Source organism: Juglans microcarpa x Juglans regia, chromosome 1D (assembly GCF_004785595.1).
Source record: "Juglans microcarpa x Juglans regia isolate MS1-56 chromosome 1D, Jm3101_v1.0, whole genome shotgun sequence".
Classification (NCBI taxonomy): Eukaryota; Viridiplantae; Streptophyta; class Magnoliopsida; order Fagales; family Juglandaceae; genus Juglans; species Juglans microcarpa x Juglans regia.
Genome location: NC_054594.1, coordinates 43,625,554 through 43,635,913, shown reverse-complemented (window position 1 = coordinate 43,635,913; position 10,360 = coordinate 43,625,554). Strand labels below are relative to the sequence as shown.

The 10,360-nt window shown below is 36.4% G+C and overlaps 1 protein-coding gene across 1 annotated transcript; it reads left to right on the top strand.

Moving 5' to 3' along the window:
- Positions 1-888: 888 nt before the first annotated feature.
- On the top strand, positions 889-8,347 carry LOC121257745 (pleiotropic drug resistance protein 1-like). The gene is made up of 24 exons (XM_041158942.1): positions 889-1,355; positions 1,479-1,599; positions 1,705-1,793; positions 1,932-2,016; positions 2,109-2,268; positions 2,388-2,464; positions 2,800-2,853; positions 2,950-3,040; positions 3,121-3,422; positions 3,546-3,827; positions 3,948-4,264; positions 4,390-4,553; positions 4,650-4,753; positions 4,842-4,998; positions 5,081-5,203; positions 5,310-5,476; positions 5,571-5,903; positions 6,099-6,389; positions 6,482-6,565; positions 6,671-6,804; positions 6,946-7,173; positions 7,271-7,442; positions 7,560-7,814; positions 7,926-8,347. The coding sequence occupies exons 1-24, from the start codon at positions 1,057-1,059 to the stop codon at positions 8,181-8,183; spliced, it is 4,347 nt and encodes a 1,448-aa protein (XP_041014876.1). The 5' UTR covers positions 889-1,056; the 3' UTR covers positions 8,184-8,347.
- The last annotated feature ends 2,013 nt before the right edge of the window (positions 8,348-10,360 follow it).

The window sequence follows — 10,360 nt, the reverse complement described above, 5'->3', positions numbered from 1 at the left end:
GACTGGTCTTTGACTCTTTCTATATATTTTTTTTAAGGTGGGAGGGATTGTGACATTTATCAACACAACTTGAAACTCATACAAAATTAGTAAGTTCTAATTTCTTTGTAATTTTATATGTATATATATATATATATATGTATACATATATATAGGATCCAAAGAGATAGACATCATGTACAAATTAAGTGATAAATCTTTAATATTAATTTGCTGCTGTGAAACTCCACATTCTTATGTTTGTTTCTTTTCTAATCTAAGTTACTAAAATCCCAACAGAAATCTTTGGAATCTTAATTCGTCAGTACTTCTGTCCACACGGACGTGTAGGGGAAATGTGAACATCGTGAGGAACAGTGGGATTCGCGTTTAGATGTAATTTTTTTTTAAAATGTCTGAATATTCCTTTTACATGAAAGCCTTTAAAAATAGTTTTTTTTTTAAGGTTTTGTGAAACATGACTCCCTAAAAACATGTTTGGATTGAAAATATTTGTAAAAAATATTTTTTTATGAGTTTAATTGAAAAAGTGGTGGACGCATTGAAAATATGTTAGATAGGGAAGGGATTTTTGAGCTTTGTAAAAATTATTTTGATTTTTATTTATTAAATATATTTGATAATTGAGATTATTTTAGTTTAAAGAAGAAAACAGAAGAAGGCTTTATTTTATTTTATTTATTTATTTAATCACTTAACATGGATGAACAAAGAGATATATATGTAGGATCAGTTCGGCCAGCCGACGTATTCCATTATTTCAGCTGTGTCCTCTTAAAAGGAAACGTGCGATTTTAAAGAAGTGATTTTTCATTGTTTCAGAGTCAAACAAACTGTTACGAATGAATTTCGAAAGAGATTTCACTTCAAAAGCTACCGTATATGGACTCCAACCTCTCTATAAATACGCACCCAAACAATCTTTCATTGAAGGGAGAAAGAACAAAACCCAGCGAACCATAATTGGTAACCCATTTCTGCCTTTCTGGGTTCCGGGCCTGAAATCTCCGCCTTTATTTACTTGCGTTTCCAAGAAACATTCCTGGGTTTTCTGCAATGGAGAGTGGTGATATTTACAACGCGTCGATATGGAGAAACAATGCCATGGAAGTTTTCTCAAGGTCTTCACTGGAAGAAAACGACGAAGAAGCTCTTAAATGGGCAGCGCTACAGAAGCTTCCTACTTTCAATCGTCTGAAGAAAGGTTTGCTGACTACGCCGCAAGGCGAGGCCAGTGAAATCAATATACATGATCTTGGAGTTGAGGAAAAGAAGAGTTTAATAGAGAGGTTGTTGAAGGTCCCCGAAGAGGATAATGAGAAGTTCTTGCTGAAGCTCAAGGATCGTCTCGACAGGTAAACTTAATGTTATTTATATTTATGTAGGTTTTGTTCATTCTGTTTATCCAACATTTTTTTTTTAAAGTATGTTTTATATGAACTTTCAGTAATGTTTTCTTTTTAAATTAAATTTCTCAGAGTAGGAATTCCTCTTCCGACAATTGAAGTCCGATTCGAGAATTTAAAAGTTGAGGCAGAAGCTCATGTTGGAAGCAGAGCTCTACCTACGTTCTTGAATTTCTCCGTTAACATTCTTGAGGTAATTAACATCGTGTATTAAACCTTTTTTTAATACTGTACAAATATTGACGCTTTTCATTTTCATTAGTTTTATACAAACTTACTTTGTCCTTTGATTTTGAAGGGTTTCTTGAATTATCTTCATATTCTTCCAAGTAGAAAGAAGCATTTGTCCATCCTTCAAGATGTGAGTGGGGTCATCAAGCCAAGCAGGTGAGGTGGCATCCCTTGTTCCGATTATCTGAATGACCTCTCAATGTTCGATAATCTCCCTCTTTAATATTCCACCTTCAGGGTTTGAACTTTTGTTATACTTTTTTAACATGGTCCGTGTGTGACGTTTTTACATAGAATGACGCTACTTTTGGGTCCTCCAAGTTCTGGAAAGACCACGCTCTTGCTGGCTTTGGCTGGAGAGCTCGATCCTGACCTGAAGGTATAAAAGTTTAGGACTTTTTCAACATTTTGGATTGCATATTGTTATTTTTGGTTTTATATCTAATATATGAAGCGGAAATTCTCTTTCAGTTTTCTGGGAATGTTACTTATAATGGCCATGAAATGCGGGAGTTTGTTCCCCAGAGAACTGCTGCCTATGTCAGTCAGCATGACCTCCATATTGCCGAAATGACAGTAAGGGAGACCTTGGCCTTTTCTGCAAGATGTCAAGGGGTCGGAGCACGTTATGGTTAGGATACGGATAGCCTTCGTTTTTCTTCTATCCTTCCTTCATTGTTCTCTTGAGGTTGTAATCGAATTATTTATTTGATTTAAGCTTGACCTTTCTTTTAACACCCCCTACTGCAGACATGCTGGTAGAGCTAGCAAAAAGAGAGAAAGAAGCAAATATTAAGCCTGATCCTGATATCGACATCTACATGAAGGTAAGAAGGAATACACTGCCACTTACGTATCACATTAGGAGATTATAGCACTTAACGTATACGTATAACTATAGCATAATGACATACCTATTTAGCTTGATGATTGTTTTATAGATGGACAAGTCGTTTATCTTGACACAGGGGAATACTCTCTCTCTCTCTCTCTCTCAATTTCCCTTCACACAATATTTTCGTAGTTACTGAGATATTACAATGGCAAAAACAGTCGCCTTCCATTAATGTGTTATATGTGAAAGCTATGTTAAAACCAGAAGAATAATTTTTTAAATTTTCTTTTGAATTTTTATTTTTTTTAAATGGGATTGTTAATTCAGGCAGTAGCAACAGAAGGTCAGGAGGCCAGCGTGGTGACAGATTATATTTTAAAGGTAACATCACTGCAAATTGTTACATAACTAGGAAAAGAGTTTATAAAATCCAAGGTAGTTTACCACGGTTCATGTCTCATCCAATCCACTTTGCAGGTTCTGGGATTGGAAGTCTGTGCTGATACTTTGGTTGGGAATCAAATGTTACGGGGTATATCTGGAGGACAAAGAAAGCGTGTAACAACAGGTAATCATTCCTAGTTCAATGTGCACAAATATATATTTTCTGTGCGAATGTAGAAATAATGTTCAGATATGAAATTATAGGTGAGATGATGGTTGGACCATCTAAGGTGCTATTCATGGATGAAATATCTACTGGTCTGGATAGCTCGACAACTTTTCAGATTGTGAATTCAATCAAGCAATATGCTCACATTCTCAATGGCACTGTCGTGATCTCACTCCTCCAGCCGGCACCAGAGACTTACAATCTTTTTGATGACATTATTCTCCTCTCTGATGGCGAGATTGTATATCAGGGTCCCCGTGAGCAAGTTCTTGAGTTTTTTGAATTTATGGGCTTCAAATGTCCCGAAAGGAAAGGGGTGGCCGACTTCCTCCAAGAAGTAAGTCTAAACATAGCTTTTTTTGTTTGTTTCAGAAGCTAACAGATATTATTATCTTCTAAAAAGGAGAGGACTCCATGCAAAATCTTATGGTCGAATTCACATGTAACCGATTTGTCATAGGTGACGTCAAAGAAAGATCAAGAGCAGTATTGGGCAGCTAAAGATGAGCCTTACAATTTTGTAACAGTCAAGGAATTTGCTGAGGCATTCGAATCGTTTCTTGTGGGACGGAAACTTAGAGAAGAGCTTGCAACTCCATTTAACAGGGCAAAGAGCCACCCAGCTGCTTTGACAACTAGAAAGTATGGTGTTAGAAAAGCAGAGCTGTTGAAAGCTTGCTTATCAAGAGAATTCTTGCTTATGAAGAGGAATTCGTTTGTCTACACCTTCAAGCTCACCCAAGTAAGTTTTTAGCTTCATTTTGATTTTGTGTATTACATATTTATATATAATGTATGTATATATGTATTACATTTCATTACACATGATTGTGATTAAATTCTACCTTTTCTGTTCTTTTAGCTTCTAGTAATGGCCCTGATTGCAATGACAATTTTCCTACGGACGGAGATGCACCGCAATTCAGTGACCGATGGAGGGATCTACGCTGGCGCTTTGTTCTATGGTGTTGTTGTTATCATGTTTAATGGTACAGCTGAGATTTCCATGACAGTAGCAAAGCTTCCGGTTTTCTTCAAGCAAAGGAAACTCCTATTCTATCCTGCATGGGCATACTCTCTTCCTGCATGGATCATCAAGATCCCTATCACGTTTGTAGAAGTTGCTGTCTGGGTTTTTATCACTTACTATGTCATTGGATTTGATCCAAGTGCTGGAAGGTAAAAGATAATATATATAAAAAAAAAAACTATCACTTCTATTATTAGCTCGTAAAGAGTTGTTTCAATCTCTTTTTTCTTTTCTATTTCAAATGATTTATTTGCGGATCATGTACATATTCCAGGTTTTTTAGACAGTGCCTTCTGCTCTTAGCTGTTAATCAGATGGCTTCTGCATTATTCCGCTTCGTTGCAGCAATTGGTAGGGGGGACCTGATTGTTGCCACCACATTTGGTTCATTTGCACTGGTCATGCTTTTTGCATTGGGTGGCTTTGTCCTGTCAAGAGGTATAATTTAATAAGTTCATAATACCATATGTGGCCTCTATCGTTATTGGACTGCAGCCTACTTAATGCTTCTTTTGTCATTGCTTACTCCCACAGAGAACATGAAGAAGTGGTGGATATGGGGTTACTGGACGTCACCTTTGATGTATGGGCAGAATGCTATAGTAGTTAATGAGTTCCTTGGGAAGAGTTGGAGACATGTAATTTCTTGAACTAGTCAATGTACGGCCTTTTCTCTTTGTTATCTGTAATAATTGTCTGACATTTGTACCTATTTTTCTGTTAAAGGTTCTCCCAATCTCAACGGAATCACTGGGAGTTGAAGTGTTGAAGTCCCGTGGGTTCTTCCCACATGCCTATTGGTATTGGATAGGAGTAGGGGGATTGATTGGATATATTTTAGTTTTCAATGCTGGCTTCACTCTGGCGCTCACTTATCTCAATCGTGCGTTGCTCCACTTTATCCACTTCCATACATACGAACTTGTAATGTTATGTGTAGTAATTTGGTATAAACAATTGTGCAGCATTGGGAAAGCCACAGGCTTTTAGACAAGAAGAACCTCAAAGCAATAGGCACGATGACAGATCAGGACAAGCTAGTCAGTCACCGCGTAGAGGAAATAGCTCAAGTCACCAATTCAAAATAGGTGATATATCTCATGAGATACATCTGTTTGTGTGTTTCTATTCCGTTATTCTATTCTTAATTTATGTTGTTTCTCTTAAAGCCAACTGAATTTTGTGGACCTGCAGAGAGTAGAACTGAAACTGGCATGAGAAGTATTTCCTCTAAGTCCTCATCTGTTAGTGCGGAGGATACAGCAGAGGTCAGTCAGAATAGGAAAAGAGGCATGGTTCTTCCATTTGAACAACATACCATTACCTTTGATGAAATTACATACTCGGTTGACATGCCACAGGTAACTTGCAGCAATTATAAAATGTTTCGTAAATGAAATGGATTTTGTTTCAACTTTCAAATCTATACACTATTTGTTTAAAACGACTTTGCAGGAAATGAAGATTCAAGGTGTTACTGAAGATAAATTGGTGCTCCTGAAGGGTGTGAGTGGTGCTTTCAGGCCAGGAGTTCTCACAGCTCTGATGGGTGTCAGTGGTGCTGGTAAAACAACTCTGATGGATGTGCTGGCTGGTAGAAAAACCGGTGGATATATTGACGGGAAGATCACAATTTCTGGGTACCCAAAGAAGCAAGAGACGTTTGCTCGAGTTTCTGGATATTGTGAGCAAAATGACATCCACTCTCCTCATGTTACTGTCTATGAGTCCTTGCTCTATTCAGCATGGCTCCGCCTATCGCCTGATGTTGATTCTGAAGCAAGGAAGGTTGGTATCTAAAATTGGAGACTTCTATATTCAAATGCTGACTTTGCTTCCTGTATTTTCATATTATAATTTAAAGCTTTATCTACTAGTTGAAGATCTCTGGATGACAAAAAAATTGGAGTCACCCCATAAGTTGCATGAATTCTTAAACCAGCACGGGTAAAGCTAATTTTAAAAAATAAAAAATGATTGCAGATGTTCATTGAGGAAGTTATGGAGCTCGTGGAATTGAAACCTTTGAGGCAAGCATTGGTTGGGTTGCCTGGTGTGAATGGCCTTTCGACTGAGCAACGCAAGAGGCTTACCATTGCAGTAGAGCTAGTTGCCAACCCCTCCATAATTTTCATGGATGAACCAACTTCCGGGCTGGATGCTAGAGCTGCTGCTATTGTCATGAGGACTGTGAGGAACACTGTGGACACGGGAAGAACAGTTGTGTGCACCATCCATCAGCCAAGCATTGACATATTTGAAGCATTTGATGAGGTGAGGAATACTAATTAACCGAATTGTTTGGAACTTTTGGGGACCTTATCTTCTGTAAAAGAGTATGACATATATTTAACATGAAATTACAGCTATTCCTAATGAAGCGCGGGGGTCAGGAGATATATGTAGGGCCATTGGGTCGCCATTCTTGCCATCTAATCAATTATTTTGAGGTATGATCTCAAGGACCATCAGGAGATACGTACAGTCGTAATTATCCTGTAAATCCTTTTCTTTCTGAAAGATTTTGCTAATACATTTACCTCTGCTACATCAAGGGAATAGAGGGAATCAGTAAAATTAAAGATGGTCATAATCCAGCGACTTGGATGTTGGAAGTTACTTCCTCAGCACATGAAATGGCTTTGGGAATTGATTTTGCTAATGTCTACAGAAATTCAGTGCTCTACAGGTCGGTCTAATAATATACCTGCCTAAGTTTTAAGACTGAAATAATATCTTTGTTCCCATCATCAAAACTACTAAAATAATTACAGTAGTTATGTTGGAATTTTTTGACAAAACTTGTACTATTGAATGCCAAATATTACAGGAGAAACAAAGCACTTATTAATGAATTAAGCAGCCCTGCTCCTGGATCAAAGGACCTCTATTTCCCTACACAATACTCACAGACATATTTCACACAATTCATGGCTTGCTTGTGGAAACAACACTGGTCATATTGGCGCAACCCGCTGTATACTGCTGTAAGGTTTCTCTTCACAACCATCATTGCCCTGATGTTCGGGACAATGTTCTGGAACCTTGGCTCGAAAACGTAAGTTACAACTACAGAACTAAGCAATCCACAAATGTGCAAATTCCTGTTATATCTTTGAGCTTTTGAGCTGAATTTCAAACATTGATGATCACAGGACAAAGAAACAAGATGTATTTAATGCTATGGGTTCTATGTACGCTTCTGTTCTCTTTATTGGTGTTAAAAACTCCAATTCAGTGCAGCCAGTGGTGGCTGTTGAACGAACAGTCTTCTACAGAGAAAAAGCAGCAGGGATGTATTCAGCCTTGCCTTATGCATGTGCACAGGTACTGACAATTTTTCCAGCTACAACATCTTATTTCTTTTCAATCAAACGCATGTGTGAGACATCAACTTCTCAATGAGATTTAAACCCATGTTTATGCAATTTCATTTTGTTACAGGTTCTGATTGAGCTCCCATATGTTTTTGCACAAGCTGCGGTATATGGTGTCATAGTTTATGCAATGATTGGTTTTGAATGGACTGCAGCTAAATTCTTCTGGTATATATTTTTCATGTATGTCTCCCTTTTGTACTTCACCTTCTATGGCATGTTGACAGTTGCTGTGACACCAAACCACCACATTTCTTCCATAGTTTCCTCCGCATTTTATGCACTATGGAATCTCTTCTCAGGATTTATAATCCCACGACCTGTAAGTTCTTATACTCTCAATCTTTCAAGCGTATCTTCTTTTCATCTTCTATACATATTACCCTCGAGTAATATTTTCTCATCCTTTTTTTTCCTATCTGGTCAAAAACAGAGGATCCCTATTTGGTGGAGATGGTACTCTTGGGCATGTCCATTGGCTTGGACCCTTTACGGGTTGGTTGCAGCACAGTTTGGGGATAACAAGGACATCCTTGATACTGGGGAAACAGTGGAAGATTTTGTGAGAGACTATTTTGGTTTCAAACATGAGTTCGTGGGAGTGGTTGCAGCTGTCATTGTTGGGTTTACATTACTCTTTGCATTTATCTTTGCTATGTCCATTAAAATGTTGAACTTCCAGAGGCGATAGGGTTTTTTTTTTTTTTTTTTAAATGATTACTAGAATGGGATGTCGAGTATAGATTAAACAAAAAATTGTGAAGTTCTTTGTATTTCTTTGATAACTTACATGTATCATATGGCACTGCTTCATTATACAATTACAGTAATAAAAAGATTCTTTCATACAGTACCTCATCAGTTTTCCATTCTCTTACACTCCCCCCTCCAAAAAAAGAAAAAAAAAGAAAAACAGTGTCTCCTACGGTCCTGCCCAACCAGCAACATTTCAGTTTTTGGACTAATCCGATGATAGCATGACTTGGTAAAACAGCGAATTTCTAATTTTCTTCAGCCATACATGCATCTAAAGCATAGTGTACAAGCAGCTCCATCCCTCATGCCTTAATTACAACACCTAACTAACAATATATGCAAACAAACAAGTTTTCCCCCACACTTCTTACGCAAACAAAGTCGTGTCAACGAGGAGTTGGCTCGATATCATGGTATATTTGGATGAAAAAAGAAAGTGCAGTTTTTGGTTAATATGACAAACATGCAGCTAGGCAATCAGCGTCCCAACTTTAGATTCCAGATTGCTCTTGAAGCTGCTAAATTCTTAGATATATACAGTTCCCCTTATTTATTTATTTTTTTTTCCCCTTCCCTATCTACAACGAGCGTGCTTTGATGCTAATGTTAGCTAAATTCGACTTCTAGCAGCAAGCACAAGGTGTTTATATGAGTTGCAGAAGTGGTTAGTTCTTATTTTTAAAGACCATTGAGTTATTGTAGGATGCTGACCCAATAAAATCTATATTTGGCGGAATTCAGTCTAATCTTATGAATGCAGCAGTTTGGCTTACAATGTATATTCACAAATTAATACCAAATATTGGTATAGTACTAATAATCATTCTACCAACACTAAAATTGGAAATAAGAAATGCATTGAAAATTTAATCTATAAAGCCAGAGTCTACTTAGTTGTAGACATTCTTGTCGGTAAGGTGAAAATAGATTCACCAGATAGAGCATGAATTCCATCATTCATGTTAATATGGCAAGGATAGGTACTCGTCAAAAATGATATTTGCAATATAGAGTGTGCAACACTTCTTTTTAAAAAAAATAAATAAATATGAAATCCATATTAAAAAAAAAAAAAAATTAATTATGCTGGATCTTACTCTTTTTTAAATAGAATATATGACGTTTACACAATTCATGATTGTATCTAATATTATTCATAATATAATAGTGTAAATTGATCATGACCCTGCTATGATTTATTTATAATAGTTGGAAAAAGTCTCCTAAATTGAAGAAAAACGGTAGGTAAATCAATACAAACAACATAATAAAGAAGAATTATATATTGATTAGGTAGCTGTTTACATGACATTATAAAGATGACATGCAGCCAATACTAGATTTCGCCGTATAATCTGGAAAACTGAATTAAATTAGGGTTACAACGTCGCCATCGATTTTTTATAACCAAGTCGGTCGAAGTACTACTCTATGCAGCAAAACACCAAAAAAAAGAGTATGTTTATTCAGCTCGTGGTCCTTGCAGGCAGCCAGCCTCCGGACCACTCGTGTTATGCCGTGTAGACCAAAATTACTCATGCCATGTCCTCAACTTATCATTATACATATATGTTACATATATATATATATATAGTAATACTATTTGAAGATGTTTACAGTACCACACGTACACTATCTATATGGCATATAAAACTTGATTTATAAAATTTAAATTTTAAAATTTATCTAGCTTTTAAATTAAATTATGTCACATACTGTGTGGTATAAAAGCCTTCCGATAGAATTATTCATATATAATTTATTTGTATATATACGTTGAAAATGAAAGCCTTTATTGGTGCATAGCAAGCATATATACCGCATATATATATATATATATACTCGTTATATATCTTCTAATTTATTTCGGTTCTCTTAATTATTTCTTATCGCTGATGGGTGCATCGATCATACATATTATATAGCTGATCATAGGATGATAAAGATGGAATGCATATCATATTCGAATTCCAAAATTAGTTTCGTTCGATATGTCACTTTAAATATCATAAATGTCACATGCCCGTTGGAAAATAAAAATTAATAATAAATAGTAAAAACAATGAATTTTCATGAAAACTTAGAGATCGGAGGAATTATATATACATGATC

Bases quoted from the DNA above. Each gene is read 5' to 3' on its own strand.
- LOC121257745 (XM_041158942.1), top strand. From the start codon at position 1,057: ATGGAGAGTGGTGATATTTACAACGCGTCGATATGGAGAAACAATGCC. The intron at 2,017-2,108 runs GTATAAAAGTTT...ATTCTCTTTCAG, and splicing joins AGCTCGATCCTGACCTGAAG to TTTTCTGGGAATGTTACTTA. The intron at 4,754-4,841 runs GTAATTTCTTGA...TTTCTGTTAAAG, and splicing joins TTGGGAAGAGTTGGAGACAT to GTTCTCCCAATCTCAACGGA.